Source organism: Cydia amplana, chromosome 16 (assembly GCF_948474715.1).
Source record: "Cydia amplana chromosome 16, ilCydAmpl1.1, whole genome shotgun sequence".
Lineage (NCBI taxonomy): Eukaryota > Metazoa > Arthropoda > Insecta > Lepidoptera > Tortricidae > Cydia > Cydia amplana.
Window position 1 is genome coordinate 7,519,602 of NC_086084.1, and position 27,079 is coordinate 7,546,680.

Below are 27,079 nucleotides of genomic sequence, written 5' to 3' on the forward strand. Positions count from 1 at the left end.
ATCTATACACCCCCAGGAAGATGTGGAAGGTTTTAATATAAGTAGTGTGTGGAATAAGAAATTTCCGCAATTAAATTCAAATTTTTGCAGTTATTCAGAACGAGGGCTGCACATGTAATTAAGTTCCCTCGGGCGTTCTAACGTAGTGCCCACAGCTGCAGATAAACTACTACGATAAACGCACCACACATTATTTTCAAGTGATGAATGTTTAATTTAAATTGTGGTTTTAATATCTGATAGAAAATTTTGAGACATAATGGGCCACAAATTTCTATGGGACAGTCACAGTATAAAACAGTTATTCTTTGCGATTTCGGGGATGGTACAATTGTAAAGTTCACAATAGATAAACAAATATGTCACCTAACTATCTCTTATGAAATGTATATACCTACCGAATATAAAATTATTTCAATATAAATGTAATTAAAAAAAATAAAAAAAAATTTAAAAATGTATTTTAGAAAAACTTTGCCTCGCTTTCATCATTTAGGATAGTAGGATAGCCAGGCCACCACTGAAAGCACACCAATACGTAGGTAGTTACAGTTATATGCCACATGTCAATACAAAACTATAAAGATTAAAGTTTTTGGCAAAAATTCATTTTAGGTACAAGTATTTATCGCTGTCTGTACTTTTCTTACGACAGACAACTAATACTCATCGAGACAATTCTAAAAACCCCTAACACAATTAGGTTGCGTTGTTTCATCACAGAGTTCCTATGGCCACCTCCTGTCTCCATCATCAGATCAGCTCTATGTCATAATAATATTGCATTGTCATCCGATTTATACATGCATGCAAAATTTCAACTCAATCGGAAACCGCGGGAAGTGGATCAAATTTAACTTGCAAGATTTGATTACAGACAGACAACTGGACAGATAAAAGTAAATACAACTTTGTAATAAAAGAGATGTATTCGTGGCAATCACAAATATGTACAAACATGTGCCGACAACAAGAGCAGAGAAACAGAACATTAATTAATAAGATAGGTAATAAGTACCTACGCATCACGAAGTTGACCCAATTCAGCAAAATGAAACCAGCGCTAATTAATAATAATAATAGGCATTGGTACTGCTAGCAGTGAAACAATTCATATTCAGATACCTCGCGTCAATTTCCAATTTTCATCTGTGAGTCATAAGCATAAGAGCATTTGTACTACAAAACAAACTAACCTCAATCTGCACCAACTACTTAGCTCTCGGAGCCTGCATTCGAGATTAGCCTCAGGCACTTTTCCCTCAGGCCATAGCGATGCCAATTTACATACATTGAACGCCGATTAACGACCCACTAATTCTGCTCGGAACAGGTACGGCAGAAACAAATAGGAAAGGGAACCTTATTCCTTTAGAATGAGGTTCCATGTTCTAATAGTCGTGCTAGATTTTATGGCTCTGCGCTTTGGATTTAGGCGGCGTAATTGAATATTCGCATCTCGATGGCTGGCCGTTCGGCATTTGATGATTGTCGCGGGGAAGATCACTTTTTTATTGGACCCCAAAAGAAAAACAAGTGTAGGTACGCGAGAATAGACACGGTTAATATAGTTTTAGGCATAGTTGGAGTATAATTGCTTTAGCTACATGCTGAAACGAAACGGTAGCTTTGATAATATTCCGTTTTCAGGTTATGGTAGGTATGTGCGTATTTCGTCAGTAGTAAGCTAGTAACTAACCATACGTTAGGTAGATAATGTAAATATCTATCTAGGGTACATAAAAAAATACCTACTTATTGTTTTTATTGTTAGCTTAATGGCCGCTTGACTTAAAAAAGCGCAAAATTCTAAAAAGTAACTCTATCATTGAGTCATTTCGTATACCTACAGCAGCAGTAATTTTAGAACTTAAGATAAAAATCGTTACGTCAAGAATTAGTAAAATAAACAGTAAAGACTCACGTGTTATTGGCGGATGATAGCCGCCGGTGCAGGCTGCGCAGCGACATGGCGTACCCCTAGCAGGGCGGGCTGCCGCTGCCCTTGCCGCGCGGCCTGCGCAGCGCGCGCGCCCCGAAGAACGCGCCCTCCTCGTTGCACGACTGCGACCGCTGCGATGCCAACATGCCGGCCGCGCGGCCTAGCGCGTGCAGTGGCCTCACGCGCGCCCGCCGGCCCCAACCGCACCCGGCCACCACCTCAATCTTGATTCTGGACTTCACACCCTGGACTACCGACGCATCGACGCCCGAACGAGCTCCGCCACACCACGCACTCACGACTACACGAGACTTTAACTAGCTAAACCTACGCTATCCACGCTTGGCACTTGTGTTCACTAACTATATCTTATGCTAACTACTTGTAATTGATAGTATCGGTTGAAGGCGCTTCGTTCGATTTGTTGTTTGACTTAAATAATTGTTGTCAGGTCAGATTTGTGGCTGAAGGTGGAGACCTGAAACAAAAATATAAATAAGAAAAACAATTAATCAACAAGAAAAACCTGAATATTATTTTGAGGAAACTACTATACATGTAAATAAAAAAAAATAACAATCAATTATTCGTTCTATATCAAGTAACTTTTTGTAATTATTGCACAAGCCGATCCATTTACAAGATTACGATCAATCAAACCAGTCGTAAAAACAAATGACAGTATCGCTTAAACGTGGCGTCCCATAGCCACGTAAAAACATAAAAAATCAGCAGAATCGTAAACTTGTATTCATATGTTACATAATTAAATAAAGGCAACAGTGAGTTGGGCTGAGCGCGTACTTAAACGAGTCACGTAATTTTTGTTTTCATATTATAAATTATAATGGACAAGGGCAGAGCAACTTTAATGAAACGGTCAGCCGGAGGTCTGCCCCAGTTAATCCTTTGAAAGCTTCTAATCTCCACACTTCGACATATAAAACAGTGCAGAAAAGACTTTTTACATTGTGCTGACTTCCTTCATAAAATATAGGTCAAGTGTAATTCAGACAAATGACGGAACGCAGCTTGCTTCTTCGCAGAATATTTATCTAGAGCGTATTATTTCTGGGCTAGGACTACATAAATTGCTGCATTAAAAATATTGTAATAAGTATAAGATATCATGCTATATAGGTATAGGTACTCCACATATCGACGTACATAATGTCGTGATCACAAACTCATTAGCAATAAATACGATAAATTTAAATATCACCACATTAAAATTAAAATACAAAAAAATAATATGATCACATTTTCCACTGCGTTTAGCGAGTACGCCCCTGACATTTACCATTAAAAGTTGGTGTTTGGAGTTTTCGATTTATTTTAGATTTGTTGTGTGATTTTTTCGTCACATCTAACGCACACATTTCACACACACACAGACACACACGCATACACACACGCCTTTGTTTGTAACATTTGGCCTATTACTTATATTATTCCAGTTATTTTTAACCTTTGTCTAATTATGTAAGTCAGAGTTCACAGGTCAGATATATGTACCTACCTACTTCAATGACAATGTATACCTATCTCACACAGAACGACAAAAGATATCTTGCGCGCATTCATTTTAAAGACGAGTAAAGTCCATTGTAAAGTGCTCCGAACAAAATAAAAGTTGAATTCTGCATGTTATCATGTTTTCATTCACGGAGGTATTCTCATGGAAAACAAGCATGACAGCCTTGATAAACCGTCTCTCCGAGCGGTTAGTACGAATTGTTTTCCGTTAGGTACATTTTATTTATAGACCTGTTATAACAACAAAGGACAGAATAAAAATGTAAGAGGTCTGAGGTACCGGTAGGTTGAGGCCGATATGTCAAACTTTCGGTTTGATCTTCTGTCAAGTGTACGTTATACGTATGATCTGATAATAGAACCATGTTAGAGTATGGAACTGAAGCTAGACGTATAAATATATATACCTACTCGTACCTAGTCAAACAGAATCCGAACTCTCTTTACACTCCACCAGCCCAAGCCGAAGAGATTAAAAAATGTATAGATACTTAGTAATAACAATAAGTACCTACAAAATATACGAAAAATTTGATGGATCGACCTATATTAATTTTAAAATTATACGAATTCCTTTTCACTGAGAGGATTGTGATGAAATCGTATTGTAATACTAATGTAGGCTAAATGTTACAAGTCGAACAGACTTGCAAATTAGGTACATTTATCGATGTAAATATGTACAAATGAAGAAAATTATATATACCTAACAATTAGGAGTTTTCCTGTCCCAAGTCCATTGAACTTGTAATACCTTCGCCCTACTACGCGTACCTACATTTTCATTTCCTAGCGGGCTTCCTGGCAGGCTCGGGGTGAATGTACCTTCGCCCACACTGTTAACTGTCCATCGGTGGGCCTTATTACAAAAGGCATCAGGTGCATGCACCAATACAGTTAAGATTGTTGCTGTTTGTATGGTACCTACCCGTGGAGTAGGTACCCTACCCACACAAACAACTAAAACTAACAACATTATGTTTTTATCATTTTGAAATGCCTGTTAAGTTATCGTCACAGAACAAGTAATAAGGTTAGAATGACGATGCGAGCAGATACGTCTCGCCGCGGTTTTGAGCAAACGCTCGCCTGCTACTCGTCCGCGCTGACCGAAAAACGAAGTAAACATGCCTTTTTGCGCCACAATAACGTTCAGATTAAGAAGCCAGGCATCAAATCTGTCTAAAGGAGGCGTATCCATTCACCATGCACACAAGCCGCTAGCTAGTTTTTACTACTGTTGCGCGAGTGTTAGTAAATGTGGAGAGGAACGAGCGGCGACACCGGTTCCGATACTAACTGCGCGCGATAGCTATTCTAATCTCTTTAATATGTTCTGTGATAATCGTTATTGGTAAATGTTTTGTTATTTTTATGATTTTTGCTTATGGTTAAGAGTTTGTAAAAAATATTTTAAATCAATTTCGGTGAATCAAGTGCCAAGCGTTTTAATGTCTATTGTGTCCTTATGATTTGATAATGTAATTAAATGTGTAGAAATACTTGTTAATATTCATTAAGATAACTTAAATGACATACAATCCGATTTAGGTACATTTCCAGCTAACATGCAAAACCTCCACCCGCAGCGACACCCGCTCATTCAAATTTAAATCACTACGCCTATTTATCTCGCCCAAAGAAAAGCCTGTAATTAATTGCTTCAAGATTTAAAACATATTTCGCAGTCGAGTGGCGACGTAGACGTGTAAATCAATGAGTGAACCCTGCCCCCATGATTGATTCGACGGTGTTCGTCCTGATTGATTAATGAGCCTGTGGAAGTTGGGGACTCCACCGAATTCACTTAGCGGTGTGTTAGTGGAGCTGCCTGGGGAACGAATGTGTCGCATCATCTGCTGGAGGCGTTACGTTTGTTCACTTCAATGTCTTCTCCAAGAGATAGCAGGTTTTCCAACGTTGCAGTGTGCCATTCCGCTGCCATACCTGGGCATGGCAGATACGAGATTTGTATATACAATTTATTGTTTTTGTGCAGAAAGTCTTGCCAATATTTTATAAAAAATAGGTATAGAAATGTATGTATAGTATTTGTTAAGACATTGGTCTGATTGCGTTATGTGATGTCTGCAGAAAATTTTACTTTTTTTCATATAAATCCGTAATTTTTAATGTAAAGAAACGACAGTGGGGTTACCTATATACTTGACTGCAGTTTGGTACCTATGAGTTTGGAAAATGAAAAGATTATTGGGAAGGTGATTCGCATCGTTTCCGATGTCCGTAATGTAAAACCGAAAGAGATCGTAGGTAGCAGTCATTTTCATGAGAATTACCTACTTTAAACTCGATTATGAAACGTTAGTCATCATGAAATGTGAGACTTCTATGCTCAATATAAGTTAAGGAAGGCACATAAAACCACAGACACGTATTATGCTGGAAAACTAATAAAAGTTGACACAATTTCAAAGCGGGCGCCCGGCTTCAACATCTCGGAGGTACCGATTTTTCGTTAAGTCTATTTTCGAGGCGTCTCAACTCAACCTAAATACGGGTATTGTTGCGGTTTGGTGCACCGGAGGCCATTGTTGATTTCCGCGTCGACGCTTACACTTAAAGATATTAATTCTGTAACGATTCCAATGTTTTAAGAACCCAAAAAATAGGTATAGATTTATGATGATTCAAAAGGTTTGTTTCGTTTTTCATTCCTTTCAATACATTTCGTGGATTCTTAGATCTTTAAGATACCTACATCAATACCTGCATTCAATTTTTCATTTCAACGATAATACCTAAGTGATATTTTTAACTACTTATGTTAAGGATGACTCACGTTAGATCGGGCCGTGTCCGGGCTGGAGCTTCCGGAGCTTCGTTTTCTATGGAAAACATCACGTGATCACCTGGCATCTGTCATAGAAAAGTAAGCGCCGGAAGCTCCGGCCCCAACACTACCCGGTCACGGCCCGGTCTAATGGCTCCTCTACACGATGGGCCAGCGCCGGCCACTCCAAGGGACGCAGCCATGCGTTAGAGGGAGCAAGTGATATTGCTATCTCATTCTACCGCATAAATGCGTCCCTTGGAGTGGCCGGCGCTGGCCCATCGTGTAGAGGAGCTATAACGTGAGTCACACTTTATTAGAAATCCTGTCATAGAGGCAGGTACAAAATATTATTTAGTTTTACTACTACAGGCATCTAGCTCCAGGCCGTCAGCATATTGCAATTAAAGGACACGACTGATAAAAATGTCACGGTGGGTACCTACTCGAAACTATTAGCTAAATACGTACGTATCTAAAGAGCAAAGTGCAAAAATGAGGTAGGTACTTAAGAGTACCTATATATATAAGCTCGACTCACATGCGCTTGACACGTACAAAGAATACACGTCCTGCTTATAGTTTATTTATTCGCGTAGGTCCGTGCAGCCATAGAGAAAAAAATACATAGATTGTTCACTCCATACATCAAGTTTTAGTACCAAAAAGACTCGAGTAGCGGAACTATCAGTACCGACCGGAAAGTCTTATCTCAACAGCATAAGACTTTCCGGTCGGTGCTACATCTATTGTCAAGTAGCAGTACTGATAGTTCCGCTACTCGATGCTAGATGTAGACACTGAAATAATAGTCTAACTGATGTATGGAGTGAGCACTCTTGTCTTACTATATTTCTCTATGGTGCAGCGGACAAACTCAGCGCGCATTTACATGACAATGCAAGGAATCACATTTACTAACAATACCCGCTATCATGCGATCAACTAGTATGCAGCATATCAACAAAAACATTATCCTAACACGTACATAGGTACTCGGAGGACTTATTTATAGTTGGTTAAATCACACTCACAAGGCAAAGAGACTAGGTACCTACCTACCTATCATTAGTTTGAGTCAACGCATATAAATAGTTATGTGTACTTAAGACCGGCTATAATATAAAGGTAAGGGTTGCCAGTGCCCAAATCGATCCAACCGGGAAAACATTAAGATGAGAAGGATCAATTTCAAGGATTAAAGAAAAGAAAGACTGTACCCATGATTATAGATATTAAAATCACTGATTTAAACTTTGACGATTTTTATTTACACTAAAAATGGGCTTAATTAGGCTACCGCCATGATTATAAACGTAACTTTTAAAGACTATAGTTGCTCAAATTGAGGCCCGTCTTTAATGCTAAGTGAAATACTTGCGATTTTACTCTAATAATGACTGAGTGATGTTCTCCTTGTGTATGTACTTATACCTATATAATTTGCAGAAATTAATAGTGAGATTCACCGCCCGCGGATCAGCTACTAATTAACTAATCGATTTTAACAGCTTGCGTTAACTTCATTAGATTACATCTTGAGGCGATAGTTCCTTCAAAACTATAATGCTGTAAGCGGCAAAATAACATAGTAGTAAATTAGGTCTTATTATTAATCCAGTTAAGTGGGAAATTCTTTGTGTTTTGTAAACGAGAACTCTCTGCCTGTAATCCATTTTACAAGCACCTTAACCGGGTAATGCTTAATTTGCATTAACGCCAAGACGGTTCAGCATTTCCAACTGGATAACTAATGTGACATGACATACTACTGCGAAGAACAATATTATGGTTTCTAGAGAATATATACGGTTTCTAGATATATAGTCTCTATCGTCAGCAAAAATAAATCAGAGGGCCTACCGCCAAAACCGAACATCGCAAATTGCGGGGATCTTTCTCTTTTACTCTCATAAAGACGTAATGAGAGTGACAGAGAAAAATGCCCGCAATTGACGAACTTCGATTTTCGCGATTATAGCCCTGAATCTGTATTTACACACAATGAAACAAACTCATAATCATATGCATAATGCAAAGTTTCAAATGTATCTTTGTACCTATGTAATATTTATTTAATCATATACGAAAACCAAACAATATTAAATACGAGTTGGTATAATACTATACTAGACATACTAGTAATAAAGAATGAAAGAGCAATATTCAGGGTGATAAAGTCGGCGTCTGTTTCATTGCACGTTGTTAAAAAGTGGAGTAGGTAAGCGTATGTATCTATAGATACGCCTGTTCTGAGGGGTATTTGAATATAACAATTTTCCAGAAAAAAATCCATTGTTAAGTAATTAGGTATGATACGATACGACCCCGACATCTCGCGCGCATCAATAAGTCAGAGCGAGATACAAGACTTGCAGCGCATTTCGCATACAGCAATCAGCGCGAACAGTTATCAATATATTTTCTTCAGCTTGACAGATTTAACGACCGCAACTTTTTTGTTCTATTCGTATTGTATTATTATTCTCGTCAATAAGCAGTACGTATAAATCAGACGCTGTCTTGTACTTTCCGGATTCTGTTTACTTCGCTTTCGTTTGTTCTAAAAGACGACGTGCTTTGAGACTTTGCGGGTTGAAGCCACTGCCTCACGTTTATCTGATTTGACGTCGGAAAATTCCTTTGCTCCTTTAATATTGTTTTCTAGAGCCAGACTTGCTTATTCGATTCTACAGTATTTTACCTGATAGCTCAATCAACGTACCTATTTCGTGTTTCATTCTATTATTCTTTCAATGCTATCCAACTCCTTTTTTTTCTACGTAAGTACTGGTATAAAATTTCCAAAGTACTCAGGCAGCCTAGCCAAGGTGACGATCGCTTGCGATTCGCTATCGAAACTCTTTGTGTATCTCTATCACTCTTCCATATTAGTGTGACAATGACAGTTGCGTTTCGTTCGCTACGTAGCGTTAGCGATTGGCATGTTGTCTACGGGCCAGGTCTACATCAGTTACCACAGAACATATTAAAGAGGTTAGAATGGCTATCGCGCGCAGTTAGTATCGGAACCGGTGTCGCCGCTCGTTCCTCTCCACATTTACTAACACTCGCGCAACGGTAGTAAAAACTTGTGTGCGTGGTGAATGGATACGCCTCCTTTAGACAGATTTGATGTCTGGCTTCTTAATCTGAAGGTTATTGTGGCGCAAAAGGCATGTTTACGTTTTTCAGTCAGCGCGGGCGAGTATTAGCATGCGAACGTTTGCTCATAACCGGCGGCGACATCACGTACCCTGCTCGCATCGCCATTCTACTTGTTCTGTGTCAGTTACCTACTTTCGAGTAACTACAGTTTTAAGCTGACTTCTTTGCAGACACATAAATATAAAACACTGTATACTCGTTCAGCTATCGCGTTAGACAATAGCTTTAAAAATGTTAACATTTAACATTTTTCTCTATTTTCGCGGCTTTTTGTCAAATAACCACATCTAAAATTAAAAATAAACACAGGTTTAATATAAGGGTTTAAGGGTCAAATCTCCGTTGATTGGTCTATAAATAACGGGTAAGCTTATCATCGTTTGCTCGGATCGCAGCTGAATCGATTATCGTTTGATATTTCTTGCGAACGTGATTGCGCTCGCCCCGGAGGACTTGCCTCTAACTGGAAAGTAACTGGGGCACAAAATAATGTCATGATTGTCATGAAAGATCAGAGAGCCATACTCTTTGAATTAAATGTAATTGACGGGAGGCTTCAATCAAACTGTACTCAAAAGGCGGGTATAAACTGTCATATTTTGCTCGTTTTTCTTAAGCGTTATTTAATACAGTACGTTCTTTTTAGGGTTCCGTAGCCAAATGGCAAAAACGGAACCCTTATAGATTCGTCATGTCTGTCTGTCTGTCTGTCCGTCTGTCCGTCTGTCTGTCCGTCCGTATGTCACAGCCACTTTTCTCCGAAACTATAAGAACTATACTGTTGAAACTTGGTAAGTAGATGTATTCTGTGAACCGCATTAAGATTTTCACACAAAAATAGAAAAAAAACAATAAATTTTTGGGGTTCCCCATACTTCGAACTGAAACTCAAAAATTTTTTTTTCATCAAACCCATACGTGTGGGATATCTATGGATAGGTCTTCAAAAATGATATTGAGGTTTCTAATATATTTTTTTCTAACTGAATAGTTTGCGCGAGAGACACTGCCAAAGTGGTAAAATGTGTGTCCCCCCCCCCCCCTGTAACTTCTAAAATAAGAGAATGATAAAACTAAAAAAAATATATGATGTACATTACCATGTAAACTTCCACCGAAAATTGGTTTGAACGAGATCTAGTTAGTAATTTTTTTTATACGTCATAAATCGCCTAAATACGGAACCCTTCATGGGCGAGTCCGACTCGCACTTGGCCGCTTTTTTTTCTAATAAAAAAGTAAAGATTAATTCTAAATATGGTCTTCGGTTACCGCGATATTAGTTACCCATGAAATATTTTTTTTATTTCATTAATTCTAAAGCCAAATTATAAGATCCGATCCCCCCGTAAGTTTGTTTATACCGAGCTTTCGTGGGGCTTAGTCAATTTGTGTAAAAATTGTGTAAATTTGTGTAAGTGATATTTGTATAGGTATCAAACTGTTGTGCGTAGAATAGATAATATGATGTTTATGTGTAGCAAAATTACGTTCGATTTTTAGGGTTCCGTACCCAAAGAGTAAAAACGGGACCCTATTACTAAGAATCCGCTATCCGTCCGTCCGTCCGTCCGTCCGTCTGTCACCAGGCTGTATCTCACGGACTGTGATAGCTAGACAGTAGACGTGTGCGCCGATTAAAAAATGATCGGCGGCGGCGTTTGCCAAATAATCGACGGCGGCGGCGTGTTTTCGGCGTGAAATCGGCGTGGCCTTGACTTTCAGGTTTCTTAAGTAAAATCATTAATTTGTTGTTTTTCTTGACAATTTGATCAATCTAGGTTGCTGGTCAGTGAACTACGTATAGTTTTGAACAGCCTGTGAGTGAAATAGGATTTGTAAATGTTTATACTTCAATATAGGATAGGCATGATAACTTGATTTCCCTAGTAACTGGCTTGCATTAAGGGGTTATCTGGTCCCAATGACCTTCAATCCTATCTGTAACTCTCCATTTTCTCATGATTTCCATGGCTTGTCGTATTAAAAATGACGAACTTTAACAAAACAGAACTCCAAATATCCTAGAAATTTGCTAGATATAGTGGACTGCTATGGTTTCTTTTTAACGGTTCTCTTGTCGTACAAGCACCAGGCTTACTGAGACAGATCCTCTTTTTCGTTTTCTCGTTGATGAGGATCGCGACCACATGTGTTGTCTCCATTTCGCCCGGTCATAAGCCGTGTGCGCTTGCGGCAGTGTGCTGCGTGCTTGAAGCTTGAAGAGGTCGGCCTCTTCATAGCGTTCGACCATCTCACACATGCTCTAAGTCGAGCAAGTTTGCCATTCATTCAGCCTAAATTCTTGTGATTCTCTACATCGTGCGTTGGAAACATTATGTCCGAAGAATCTAAGGGCTCACCCATGGTCAAATAACAGGATGGTGCTTGTTATATATATGGTTTCGAGCGGGTGATGGGAGTAGAAGTCAAACACCTTATGACTGATAGTATAAGAACATTCTGAACGTGAATTCTCTAAATGCCTATTGTTTTATACACGTTAGGTTGCGCTGACACAAGCAATATGCGTTTATGTCGCAGTAAACCAAAGCGTTACTGCTAAACACTAAAAGTGGACATTTACCACATTACAATGGCATATTGTGAAGGGCTGAGTGGCGATATTGAGATCTGAGCTCTCTGAGAATGGAGGGGTTTCTAGCTTTCCAAGGTATTAAGTCTTCGTTAACACCACATATTAAAAGCGCCTTACTTTGCCACTTTGCACTTTTTGATGCTCCACGTTTCGGCACCATACTGGAATATTGAAAACACGACAGCTCGTTCCAAGCGCACTTCAGTTGCACGTCGAATACCTCTGTTCTTCCAGATTTTGTCGAGGTTAACCATAGCACTCTTAGCCATGCCAGCTCTGCAGCGTTTCTCGGCGGTGCAACCACTAGCACTGGTTATCAACCCAAGATATACAAACTAGCTCGCTTATTCGTAATCGCCGAGTGCGTCGTAAGTCGGTAAATGGGAGTGCGTTTCCCCTGTCTACTACCATTACTTTGGTCTTGAAATGGTTGATCTTAAGACCTCCTAGAACTTTCATCTTCAATTTTCTTCAGAAGAGCCGCCATTTCGATGTATTTCTTGTTGTTACACCACCTTGAGGTCCTATGGTAAATGAGCCCCGTGATTTCGTTATCTAGTCAATTGTAAAGCCTACTAATAATATCGCTAATCTTGACTTACAAGGACAGGTATCTCTCTATGCGGACGATACTTGCTTGACGTATTTTGGAAAGTCAATCGATGAACTCACAGATCGCGCTCAATGTGACTTAAATAAGCTATCAGATTGGTTTCAACAAAATCTCCTCACTATTAACGCATCGAAAACTAGCTACATGATATTTTCCGCTAAAAATAAAACTATTGGACCTTACGAACCACTACATATTAATGGAGAAATACTTAAAGCTTCTACACAAGAAAAATATTTAGGTCTATTACTTGAGCCGCGCCTTGCTTGGAATTTGCAAATAGAACGTGTCAGGAAGAAAATGATCTCACTAACAGGTTCACTACGCCATGTCGTCGGCTGTTTTCCTAGAAATGTACGATTTATTATTTACAACTCATTAGTGAAGCCACATCTAGAATATTTAATTGAGATCTGGGGTTGCGCGGCAAGTACCCACTTGAATAAGCTGCAAACGTCACAAAATAAGTTGCTTAAAGTATTATTCGGATATGACTATTATACTTCTACTAGCAAAATTTACGAAGAATTAAAAATAATGCATATTAAACAAATTTACGTTTTTAAAACCTGTATCTTGGTCTATAAAATTTTACATAAAAAACTGCATACGAAACTTTCATTCACATGTAAGCAGACTAATTATAATCTTCGAAATAAGCATAGTTTAAAGTTACACTTTCACAGAACAAATTACGGCAAACGAAGTTTTTTAAACGAAGGTGCAAAATTGTACAACAAACTGACGCCGGCGATAAAAAATAGTCCTTCGATCAACATATTCAAAAAGAAACTTAAACGGTATGTAGTTGAAAATATTTCGCTTAAATAAGAAGTTACATAAATACCACAGTTGCAAATAATATATATATATATATATATATATATATATATATATATATATATATATATATATATATATATAAAACACAGTCTATTAGTTTAACGAATATTTTCAAATACATAACCGTTTTTACCATGACATCTAACATAAAAAAAAAATGAAACTCGCAATTGCTTATAACATATGTATAGTGTGTCAAAGGTCTGTTTGATTTCAAACATAGACAGAGAGAATCATACTATCTTTGTCTTACACTAGTACTAGCATCCAAAAGAAAAGGATGAGTATAGTTTTTTTTGTTCCTATTTACTGACAAGATTTGGTTGACCCAGTATACTTTTAGATTAAAAGCATGATAATTGATTGATACAATTATTAATTATAACATTATAAGTTAATGCACTCGCAGAGTTATGCATGTTGTTGTTACGCTACCCACTCTTAGTATTAGTTAATATTGTATGTTTGAGAACGGGACAAGTAGGTACACAATTTTGGGATAAATAATTATTTGTCAGTTTGTCCAGACAGCACTAACCTTTCTCCAGGGCTTGTGATCCGCACAGAGGACTCGGCCAGGGCACAGGATTCTTCCAGGTATCCGAAATTCACAATGTTCGCGGAGCACCACACAGGCGTTTAGGTGCATGTCTTATTTCGTCTGTCTGTAGGTGTCAACTAATTAGAGGACCGCGCGGGCCGGGGGTGTGGGGGGAGACAAATCTGCATGTATAGACACATGTATAGGTAGTATTTTGAACATACCCCCGCCCTAAACATCACCATGTTTACGAGAAAAAAAAATTATATATACTTCTAGTAATTTGTTGCATTCTGGAATGGAATAGGTTAATTGACAGGTTTGTAAACGGGTAAACGAATAATTCAATTGGTGGGTCTGGTCAGAACGCCGGTAGCCGTCCGGACCTGTACAACGCGCACAACGCCATCCTTCCCAGGACGGATTGATATGATGCGACCGCGTCGCCATTCTAACGGAGGAACATTATCTTCCCTGAGGAGTACTAAGTCCCCAACGGCGGGGGGGTCTGTATAGGATGCCCATTTAGGCCTTGTCTGCAAGGTACATAGATATTCTGTTTGCCACCGTGACCAGAAATGTTGAAACATCTGTTGCACCAGCTGGAATCGGGTGAGTTTATTAGTTTTAATATCCTGTAGCGGATATTCAGGAATGGCAGTAAGGGGTTCTCCAATAATAAGGTGTCCCGGTGTCAGAATCTGAAGATCGTTAGGGTCTGGCGATAGGGGGCACAACGGCCGAGAATTAAGGGCCCCTTCAATTTTCGTGAAAACCGTCGTAAGTTCTTCATATGTGAGTGGGGTATCTCCGACTACTCGTTTTAAATGGGCCTTTGCCGATTTTACGGCCGCTTCGAATAGGCCGCCCCAGTGAGGGGTGGTCGGGGGATCAAAAATCCAGGTAATATTTCGTTTTGCCATCTCTGAGCCTATTGTATATTTATTAAGGTTTAGGAAATTATGAACTTCAATAAGATGATTGTCCGCGCCTACATAGTTTCGTCCACAGTCTGATCGTATAAGGGAGGGTGAACCGCGTCGAGAGGCAAAACGTGTAAGTGCTGCGAGAAAGGCTTCTGTAGTTAGGTCCGAGACTACCTCGAGGTGGACCGCTTTAGTCGCAAGACACACGAATATACACAGATAGGTTTTTACGAGTTTCCTATTACGCACCGCTTGTACTTTCGTATAAAATGGGCCAGCAAAGTCTGTACCAACTCCTTTAAATGCACGTGCGGCTGTTACACGGTCTTTTGGGAGGTCACCCATGAAAGGTTGTTTCGCGATGGCATTTAAACGATAACAAGGCAGACATTTAAACACAATATTATTTATTAGTCGTCGAACTGACAGGATCCAAAATTCACGGGCTAGTATACTATGTAACGCGCCAGGTGGGGCATGCGAGTTTTCTTTATGGTAGTGCAAGATAAGAATTTTCACGAAATTACCAGTGTTTGGGAGAAGTAAAGGATGACGCGCATCGAATGGTATATCAGCGTGCCGTATGCGGCCACCTACTCTGATTAAACCGGTTGTGTCAAGAAATGGGCTTAATTTTTGAATGTTAGGGGAACGAACTGTTAATCCACGTTTGAGGAGATCAATTTCTGTGGGGAAGGAGGTCATTTGTACAAGCCTAATGAGGAAGACAAGAGCATTTTTTCTTTCAGTTACAGTCAGGAAAGGGGAAGTTTCACGATGATTAGGTGAGCGAGCATTTTTATAAAATCTAAGAATAAAACCGGTTACGCCGATTAGTTTTTGGAATGAGCTGAAGCGTTCTAGCAGAAAGTCAGGACTTGGAATGCAACTTGCACTGGTGACTAAGAGACAACGTAGTCCAGGAAGTTGTGCGATCGGACATAATTTGTCAGATGGCCAACTAGATGGTGGCTGTTGTAGCCACTTCGGGCACCACCAGAGAGGGTGATTTAGAAGCGCACGAGGGGATAAGCCCCGGGAGGCGCAGTCAGCAGGGTTGAGACTGCCGGGAACATGTCTCCATATAGATGGGATTTCAGCATTTTTAATCTGAGATACACGATTAGCTTCAAAAGTTTGAAGTTCATGTGGTGAAGTATTAAGCCAGGCAAGAGTAATTTGACTATCCGTCCAAGCATAGATGGCGTCTAACACTATTGACTTCTGCAAACAGGAGGCAACGTGTTGGACTAATTTTGAAAGGAGCGCAGCTCCCTGCAATTCCAGTTTTGGAATTGTGAGACGGGTCCGAACTGGGGAGACCTTTGTTTTGGACATTAACAAATGAACGGAGCAATTATTTTGTTGATCTACAGCGCGAAGGTAGATTACGGCAGCGAATCCAGCCTCTGAGGCGTCACTAAAACCATGTAAAGTATAAGTCTGAGGTTTCGGGGGAAAAATACATCTAGGTATTGAAATCTGTTTTATGGTATTCATCAGCTCCTCAGTAAATGTTAACCATTCGGTCGTTAGTTCTGGAGTAAGTGGGGCATCCCAATCAAGGCCCGAAAGCCAAAGCCGCTGGATAAAGACCTTGGCCTTAAACACTATGGGTGAAATCCAACCGCTGGGATCAAAGGTACGAGCTATCAGAGATAGCACCTTCCGTTTAGTAGGATATTTATCACAGTCTACTCGCGTCGTATATGTGAATGCGTCAGTCACGGGGTTAAACTGGACTCCAAGGACCGCTACTGTTTGGGGGTTTTCAACATCTCGGATTGTATGAAGCGGTTGGAGGTAATCAGGGGGGAGATCATCTAACAGTTCTGGCTTGTTTGAAAGCCATTTCCGCAATTCATAACCGCCGGCACGCATTAAAGATTCTAATTCATTTTTAAGGTCACGAGCTTCTTCAAGGGTTGAGGCTCCTGTCAGGCAATCGTCAACATACACGTCGGATTCAATTACCGCCGCTGCACGAGGGTACTTGGAGCGTTCTTGTTCCGCCAGTTCAAAAAGTACGCGGATCGCAATGTAGGGGCTTGATCGCAAGCCATAAGTATTGGTATTAAGTTCATAGGTAAGGAGAGGTTCCGAAGGGGACTCGCGCCATAACAGTAACTGAAACCGCCTATCCTCGGGATGTATCCACGACATTCGAAACATCATACGGATATCAGTAACAAATACAATTGCATGCCTACGAAAATTGAGAAGTATATGGGTAATATCCCGCTGTAACTTAGGGCCTGTGTGTAAACACTCATTAAGAGATATTCCGTTTGAGCTTTTACTGCTGCCGTCAAAGACTACGCGAAGCTTTTCACTGTCAGAAGCTTTAAATACTCCGTGGTGGGGTACAAAATAATGCTCTACCGAACGCAAATCTACGGAGGATATTGACATGTGATTTAACCTCTGATACTCGCGCATGAATTCAATATATTTAGATTTTAGCCGTGGGTTCATTTGTAACCGCTTTTCTAAGTTAAGGAATCTTTTTTCAGCTATACCGCGGGTCTCACCGAGGGAGGGACGATCACTTAGGAAAGGCAATCTTGTCACGAAGGTACCATCAGAGTTTCTAGTAGTGGTGGTCTTAAAAAATGTCTCACATTCAATATCTAAAGGGTTGGGTTGAGGTGGCTCAGGGGGTTCCTCTATTTTCCAGAATCGCTCAACGACTTGAGTTAAAGAAAGGGCTGTCATAGGGGGCTTTAAACTAGGGAGATTCGTAACTGGCCCAGATATGATGTAACCAAAATTAGTTGATATAGCTGTTAGACCGCAGGGTTGTAGCTGAATTACGTCGGGTTGTAAAAAGGATCCAAAAACGTCAGCTCCTAATAAAACATCTATTTGGCCGGGTTTATAAAATAAGGGATCGGCGAGGTGCAGTGATCGTGTTGCTGATCGGACCGATAGGGGCAGTTCCACATCCGGGTGGATACCGGCAATTGTATCTACGACCATAGTTGAGGTAACCGTAGTAACTGGTGAGGAGGAGTGAACAGGCTTGAACGTGACAGGGATACAATCGCGTATTGTCAAGGCGGGAATATTTCCAATGCCATAAAGTACCATTGGAGATGAGGGGGGAGGGGTTAAATGCACATTGAGCCGGGTTACCGCTAAATTACAAGTAATCATACAGCCTTGAGCACCATTATCAATCAGAGCCCGTGCTTCAACGTAATATCCGTTAGAGGTTTTCATATGAATAACAGCAGTAGCGAGTACGACCAGATCTGGGTTTATAATTATTGAAGCACGAGAAGGGAGCGGGGGAGGGGGGCTGTCTAGTTATTGTGGACTCTCGCGGTGAGAGCCCTTATAAGTTTCAGGCCGAGAAGGGCCTGGAGACGCTGCACGCCTATCTCTACTAGTCGTAGGGGTAGGGGAACGCACATCACGACGAGGGGGTGGGGAAGAGTACCGTGTAGGAGAGTGGTTCGGAGAGCGGCGCCATGATCTAGAAGAAGATGGAGGGGGGGATGCACGGGGTGAGGTCGGTGAAGTAGGACGGGGTGAAGAGCGGTTCATGACGTAATAGCGAGCACCCCCGCCCGTGCGAGGGTGGGGGGAGCTAGGTCTGTTTGGTTCAGGAGAGCGACGAAAGGCAACCGATCGATTCTGCGGGTTTTCACGGGGGTATACCGGGTTACGCGGGTCATTAAAACACAAAAGTGTGTGATGGGTAGGACGGCGGCAAGTACTACAACGATAATCGCGCGTACACGATGCGATTGAGTGTTTATCTAAACATCTATAACACAGGCCATTTGATTTTACGAAATTCGAGCGATCGCGGGGACTCATATCCAAAAAATCTCTGCACTCGCGTAGGTAATGAGCTTGGCTCGAACACATAGGGCACTTCGAGGAACGGCCATTGGATTCGACAACCAACGCATGACGTGGGTCACGTGGGACTCGCGGTACCGTACCGGTTTTGGAGTAGGAAGGCGCGGCATCCACCAGAGAGGTATTTCCAACGTTATCGTGGTGCCGGCATTCTTCTTCTAAGAAATCTATAAGCTTATCAAAGGTAGGCAAATCCTTTTGGCCGTCCCCGTGGCGGCGTTCAAAACGTGACCTCAAGTCCGCGGGAAGCTTTCCAAAACAAATATGAACAAGTATATAAGACCAGTGTTTCAAAAAAATCGAGTCGCCGAGATTTCTAGACCACATTTAGGTGGTGTCGTATTTTAAATTACTTCAATTTTACTGTAATTTTTTTAACCGAAAGTCGGATTTTAACTTTTTTGTAATTAGGTCCTTTATTTAATTGTCATATATCTGCAAAGTTGCGATAAGAGCTAGACAAGTAGTCCCTGAGGTAGTTACGTATTTACCATATATCTATTTACCTACCATTTTTTCCAATTTACGACACCTAACAGCAGACACTGATATTTGAGCCGTTTGTGTCGTTCTATATCCACCTGGGAAATAAAGGTCTTTTCAGATATGGCACGTATCTGTTATCACACCTACTAGGAAATGAATTCCTCTTATTCCCAAAATCCCAAATTCCCGAAATCCCTACCCTAGACTTAACTACTTATGATCATCTTCCTCGCGTTGTCCCGGCATTTGCCCACGGCTCATGGGAGCCTGGGGTCCGCTTGGCAACTAATCCCAGTAATTGGCGTGGGCATTAGTTTTTACGAAAGCGACTGCTATCTGACCTTCCAATCCAGAGGGTAAACTAGGCCCGTATTGGGATTAGTCCGGTTTCCTCATGATGTTTTCCTTCACCGAAAAGCGACTGGTAAATATCAAATGATATTTCGTACATAAGTTCCGAAAAACTCATCGGTACGAGTCGGCGGGGTTCGAACCCGCGACCTCCGGATTGCAAGCCGCACGCTCTTACCGCTAGGCCACCAGCGCTTTTTACCGCTAGGCCACCAGCGCTTTTTACCGCTAGGTCAGCGCTTTTTACCGCTAGGCCGCTAGGCGCTTTTATATAATTAATTCTGTAATTAAATTAGTTAGGTACTGTTTATATCATTATATTTTTTATTATTGATAGTTACTTCTAAACTTTGAGAAGATGACATTTATTTTGAATAAAGCGCAAGTGGGTCAAACATAAAACGGTGTTCACGTCTTTCCTGTGGACATACCCAAAATTTAAAGGCTATCAGGTTAATTTTCTTTTATTTGGATAAGTATGATAAAATCGTTACATACATCATATGATTTATTAAAAACACACTACCTACACTCTATGGTCAGTCGAGAAAAAAAAACAACGTATGATTACTATTAGAAATTGTAAATTTACTATTAGAATAGTAAACGAAATATAGATCGTCATCGACAGGTGCCCACTGCCCACTAAAGTTTTTGCAAAAAACATTACATTTCACAAAAACAATCATTAGGTAATATGTAATTTAAAGGGTCCCACGAATTTAATTTCCGTAGTGGCTGGATAAAAAAGATAGTTAGAAGCAAGGAGGAATTAAGGCACTTAGTGGCCGTGGCCACCGCAGGCCTCTGGTTTCTTCTGACAGGGATTGATTCTGCCCGAACGCTGTAGTGTGTGTCACGCGTTACTAGGACATCTAGATACCGCATATATACAACATGTGTAGTCAAAGTATGTTGCATTCTAAATTGTAGTCGGATTACATTTCAATCTGAACGTTTTCAATAATACAGCTCAATCAGGTAATATCGATGTAATTTTAATTACATAATACTATAAATGGCGAACTTTATTCCAAGTGTAATCAATTTTACTGTCTATTGTCCACAAAGCGCTATCTTGTCTGAGTGGTTCCTTTTGCCTAAAATCGTCAAAGGTTATTTTCTCAAAATTAAATTTTAATCATGTGCATTTCGTCTAGCAATAATCGAATAGAAAGACGTCTGGTTCACACAAGTACTCGTAATATAATGAAATTCGTCAATAAAATGGCAGAATATTCGTGACCTCGGAAAATATTTGCAAATTAGGTAGTGCTGGTATCCCTAGTACCGAAGATGCTGTCTCATCAAGACAAATTTTAAAAACAAGCAAAGAAATTCCACCCAGCTCGCTAAAAAGAGATTCTTTTCTAATACTCGTATTGTCTTTAGGAAACGTCGCATGTTTGCCGTTCTATTGTACCGTTCCATCTAGCGTGTTACGTCGTTGCCCTCCCTGCCAATTTGCTGAGAGCTTACCGCTCGTTATGGCTACGGGAATGACAGTTGCCCTCTCATTTTAACAACCTCATATCTCAATTCTGGTATTTTCAAATGTAAACCCTATTCCCATCAGAAAAACGTCGTATTTAACTAACTTACCGAGGTAAATACTAGTTTCGCGGTGTAAGCAGGAGATTTTCTGTGTTCTCTTGCCACTTTTTATTGCAGCGCGCAGCGTGTTTTGGTTTGAAAGGCTCGCTCTCACGCAAGCGATTTTTGAGTAAGTACCTATTCGCTTTTGTCGAGGTAAGTGTATGTTCATTTAAAGGCCTTGCATTTCTGACGCCGCACAAATACTTTAAAAAATTACCTATTCCGTGAAAGAATAGGTCCAACGGAAATAAAATGTTTATTTATATTCAATTTTCTACTGTTACGATAAGGAAACCTAATAAAATTTTATCAAAAAGTTTTTATATAAGTAGCTACGATTATTATGAATACAGATTTGGGACTTATGTACGTATATAGTAGGCCTTCTACGTTTGCCAAAAGCCTTCAAACCAATTTTTTTTTTGTTTTTACTACTTTCAAATGTGTATCTCTACTTAATATACCTATAGCTAAGATGAAGTAATGTAATTATTTATTCGTTTATGTACCTACGTAGTTTTTTGCTCGATTACAGGGTTCACTTTGTATGGCATACACTTCATGCAAGGCCTGCCTCATGGATGCGAAAAAAAATCATAGCCTAAGGCATTGATACCTCGATGAACTGGGCTGGTAAGCTGCCAAATCCACAGAAAATATAAGAAATTCTCTATAGAAATCTACCTAAACCTACCTCTACACATCAACTCATAGTCGCAGACTAATAGACGTAGATCCAACAACAATTCAACTTGGTAGAATATTTTAAGTTTTTGCTTGTTTAATATATGATAAGAAATTGTACTTGAATTGTAATTTTTTATAGTTACCACGTTTTCCGCACAAAAACCCTTGTGGGCGAGCTTTTGCAGGCAACTCGTAAAAATGATCGCTCTGAAGGATTTTGCGGCTTAATTTCATTTTTATCACGGAGCATTAACGTTAAAGGGACGTTAAAATTAAATGGCAAGCCATAGATTCTCCATAGTATGGGAGCGTTCGTATTACCGTTTAGCCTTACTTTACTAGACTGCTACCACGCTATGGCCTTTAGGCTATTTTTAGTCAACAGCATTATGAAAACTATTGCAGACACTTCATTTCTTAATTGAAAGATCGGATACGTACTGTTATGGGGAATAATTAATTATCTATTAAAGAGAGTAAAGACCTTCCGCAGACTTAGTCTCTAGTCTCGGTGTTTTGAAGTAGGTATACCTAGGTAAAAGTACAGCGGAGCTAACATAAGGTCGCGCTTTTATCAACGGTCGTCCCGGTTGTCACGTTTAACAAGCGTACCTGGGTGCGTATTGGGTGGGTTAAGATACAATGTGATATGCAATAAAGATTATGAGTATGAGTATTATCTCAACGATTTTTTTTTTGCGGCGGAGCTGATAATGACAGTGTGGACTGATTGTTTCACAATGGTATTTTTTTTCTGTAAACCTTACACAAATATTATCTTAAGCCAAATCGCAAAATGTTATAAAAGTTATTGTTATTTATGAAAAAATTTTTTTTCGCCGGAATTATAATTTTGGTGTAGTGTCCCGAATCCATTTTTCTTGAATGATTTCTATAGTATATTTTGTATTCACAGCATTAATGACTAAGTGCATTGATTACCAGTAAAAAATAAATACTTTACAATAAAACAAAATTTCTCTTTTTGTAATTGCACTGACTTTAACCTACATTATTTGATCGTAAATGTTTTCATCTACCCTCAACTGGCTTAAGGAGCCATTTGAGGGTAGATTTCGTTTACTTTTATTGAAATACCTAAAGATACAGACTATAATAGGGATGGTGGCCAGTAAATCTAATTTTGGTGGCAACCAAATTATTAAAATCATAATATCTCTAAAACTACTATGTATAATAAAAGGCCATTACTACACAATATCGATTGTGACTAGTTGCGTATTATCGATACATAATTTAGACATAAACTACAAAAATAAAAAATCCCACCAAAATTAGGTAAATTTTGGATCTGTTGAAATTCACCCACCTATAATGCGAGAGAGGCGTATAACACAATAGATAGACGATAAAAATGCAACCATTATTATATACGTACAATTTTGTTTTTCTTAGTCTATTTGGGTCCCACTGGTTCTCCATAACTCCCAATTTAGCGCTTCTTCCGGCCAGTTGTTAAGGAAGGCGTCAAAGTCGTCCCTCCATGACTAGTAGAAATAAGTACATTTGCTTAAGTCACCGAAAGCCTTCTTGATAAAATAATAAATCATTCCTAGTCTGAATATGTCATCTGCTCGCATTTCGTATACAAAAGACTTGTCTCACCCGATATTACTGCCATCCCGACAGCTGGCGAATACCTATTTGAAACGGGTACCGGGTGTATCGAGCATCGGGCCGCGTCACTCGTCACCGGAACGGTTAATAAACGATGTGACAAATGAATGATGCTGCCATTAAGTTTCTCGGGAATGCCAAGGTACAGGGTGGTGAGACAACTTGGGAAACATACTCTACAAGTTTAATGTATATCATTGTTAACAAAACAACTATTTGTTGCTAAATTTCTGAGCGTTTATACCTATGGCTGTTTTTATCTTGAAATGGCGTACTTAAGTCAATCATACATATAATGTCCCGTTTTAAACATTAAAGTAAAGAGCCTATCTGAATATCAAGTAATTGACTAATATACGAAATGGATACGATGATCGAAACGGAATAAATTGTTTTTCTCTCTCCCCCGAAACTTTATAAAATCAATTTATAATGGAACCCCGAATATATCTCGCATTTTCACTGCCTTCTCAACGCCGTAATTCGATGAAAGGGCGTCAAATTAAAATGAAAACACAACAGCGAATGACGAACAAAAAAATTGATTGCGGGGAATTATTAAATCAAAATTCCATTTCGTCGCCTTTGAGCGTATTCTTTTCACAGCCAATAAAATAAATATATACACAGAATCCGTAATTTGACAGAAACCTCGTTTAAAAAAGGCAATAGTGAGTTTTGATGTTGTGTAAATTTTTATCTTAGTAATTTTTACGCCAAACTTTAATCTTTAACTTGAATTGCTTTTAAATACAAGCAATACTTGTTAGGTTTATTTCAACTGAACAGACTTAACTTAACTTAATTGTGACTTGAGGCACAACGAGATTAATGTTCCACAATATTATTTAATGCACAATAAAAAATACAACCCACTACCCAACTGCCACTTTAATATTAGTAAAATGTATATTAACATTCGCAACTATAGGTAGAAGTCCTATTTTGCTATTCCGTTCATCTAGACGGAACCCTAAAGGTACTTAACTAAGATTTGCCACGCCGTATTCACACGTTCACGGATCCAGTTTATAATAAGCAAAAACTAGTCGGCTTAATCGGTCGGCCTTGCTAAGACACCGATAGTTATATTTCTTATGTTATGACCGTGTGAGGGAATTTATTTTCGGACCACCCATTACCGAATACATGCAATAAATTATGTCTTGTCACGGAACGACGTCACTTACTCGGTATTTTATTCTTCTTTGATATAAACGACATCGACATTTGGAAAACATTGAGTATATATTATATATTATAATATATATTATTCACAATCGATAGATACATAGGACATCGGACAAACCCGCGCGATTTTAAAAATGAGGTTACAAAATTCTGTTTTCACCTCAGCTGCTCGAACAAGGGTACTTCGCTACTTAAAAACAGTGAGCAAAATGCGATTTTGCTCACTGAGTGAGACAAAATGATATTCAAGTGACCTTAATATTCAAATGTCATTTTAAGATGCGGGGTCTAACACATGTTCGAAATACTTGGATTCTATTATCTCTGTCCCTTTCACGTCGTTAGCAAAAAGAAAGAGACAAAAAAGTTCAAACGACATTCAACGGTATATTAACGGTTTATAATAGACCCCCCGAAAAACGACAGAACGTATCGTTCCAAAACACATAGGTACGAGTATGAATTCTTAATAATTAATTAATGAATATAAAGCTTAAGATTTGATAAAAACTGATAAAACACTATATTTTACGTAATTTATTGTACGATTAAAATAATGAACTAAAAAAATACACAGAATATCACGTAAAATAAATAATTATACTTTTAAGAATATCTACTATAGTTTACAAATAGTAAGTATCCGCAATTCGGCCCGTATCTTACAATGTTTTTTTTTACAAAAAAAAGTTGTCCATTGAAGTGTCAATCAATTGATGTTCGTTGTTTCCATATATTATTACCTATTTTAGGTACTGAAATTTATTAAGTTTTGTTGGTGTGTTTGATTGCGGGAATTAAACTTAATTGTTCTTCAGAAAACATGAGTGAACAGGTATGTGATGAAGAAGGATTACGTTTTTCAGGTTGTCTAATATGTTCTCACTGCAGAGGTGAAAAGTTTTGTGAACAACACGAGATCAAAGTTATTTACATCTCGCTTTTGAGTCCCTTCCTACGCTCAAGATTCTAAATTAGATTCACGAGCGTAGCGTACTAATCTTTCGCTTGGTTGTACGTTGTTCATATACTACATTTTCGTAGAATTGCGCTTCATAGAAAATGTTTCTCATATTATCATTTCATAGAATGATCAACTTCCAGTGCACATACATTGTAGAAGATCTATTTGTATATTTTTTATAGTTCAGAAAATTAATGTTTCGAAATTCATTTTATGAAATTTCAGGTCATATATATTATTATTCCTTATAATATTAACTTTATATAAAACTTGTTTCTAAGCCTGCATATTCATAGAATTGTGTTTCTCATTTTATTAAACTTAATATTTTAATTTTCTAACCTAACCTAACCTACTTTTCTGGCAACAGTTTGTTTCTGCGGTGGTCGCAGTTCTAACTTAACCTAGTCTACTTTTCTAGCAACAGTTTGTTTCTGCGGGGCTCGCAGTTCTAACCTAACCTAACCTACTTTTCTGGCAACAGTTTGTTTCCGCAGGGGTCGCAGTTCTAACCTAACCTAACCTACTTTTCTGGCAACAGTTTGTTTCTGCGGGGCTCGCAGTTCTAACCTAACCTAACCTACTTTTCTGGCAACAGTTTGTTTCCGCAGGGGTCGCAGTTCTAACCTAACCTAACCTACTTTTCTAGCAATAGTTTGTTTCTGCGGGGGTCGCAGTTCTAACCTAACCTAACCTACTTTTCTGGCAACAGTTTATTTCCGCAGGGGTCGCAGTTCTAACCTAACCTAACCTACTTTTCTAGCAACAGTTTGTTTCTGCGGGGCTCGCAGTTCTAACCTAACCTAACCTACTTTTCTGGCAACAGTTTGTTTCCGCAGGGGTCGCAATTATAACCTAACCTAACCTACTTTTCTAGCAACAGTTTGTTTCTGCGGGGGTCGCAGTTCTAACCTAACCTTACCTACTTTTCTGGCAACAGTTTGTTTCCGCAAGGGTCGCAGTTCTAACCTAACCTAACCTACTTTTCTAGCAACAGTTTGTTTCTGTGGGGGTCGCAGTTCTAACCTAACCTAACCTACTTTTCTGGCAACAGTTTGTTTTTGCGGGGGTCGTAGTTCTAACCTAACCTAACCTACTTTTCTGGCAACAGTTTGTTTCCGCAGGGGTCGCAGTTCTAACCTAACCTACTTTTCTAGCAACAATTTGTTTCTGCGGGGGTCGCAGTTCTAATATTACAATTCTTTGCATTGAGTTTCTTTTCAATAAATTTAAATGAAGTGTATAAGTTCTGAAATAACAATATTTGAAAAGAAAATACTCGAACTAAATGTTAAATTAAACAGTTCCTATGAAATAACAATCTATGAAATCTGTGT

The 27,079-nt window shown here is 39.2% G+C and overlaps 2 protein-coding genes across 9 annotated transcripts in view; both read right to left on the reverse strand.

Annotated features, from left to right (window-relative positions):
* LOC134654957 (potassium/sodium hyperpolarization-activated cyclic nucleotide-gated channel 2) overlaps positions 1 to 27,079 on the reverse strand; it is a 292,022-nt gene that overhangs the window by 252,078 nt on the left and 12,865 nt on the right. For all 8 annotated transcript variants that reach the window (XM_063510396.1, XM_063510394.1, XM_063510404.1 and 5 more), the window contains exon 2: positions 1,925 to 2,420. In XM_063510396.1, coding sequence (XP_063366466.1) covers positions 1,925 to 1,971 — 47 coding nt within the window. In that variant the 5' untranslated portion in view covers positions 1,972 to 2,420. The remainder of the gene's footprint in view (positions 1 to 1,924; positions 2,421 to 27,079) is intronic.
* LOC134655289 (uncharacterized) lies at positions 14,378 to 16,093 on the reverse strand. The gene has a single exon (XM_063510740.1). The coding sequence runs from the start codon at positions 15,662 to 15,664 to the stop codon at positions 14,378 to 14,380; it is 1,287 nt and encodes a 428-aa protein (XP_063366810.1). The 5' UTR covers positions 15,665 to 16,093.

Excerpts from the sequence above, each read along its gene's own strand:
- LOC134655289 (XM_063510740.1), bottom strand. The coding sequence starts at position 15,664 with ATGACCTCCTTCCCCACAGAAATTGATCTCCTCAAACGTGGATTAACA.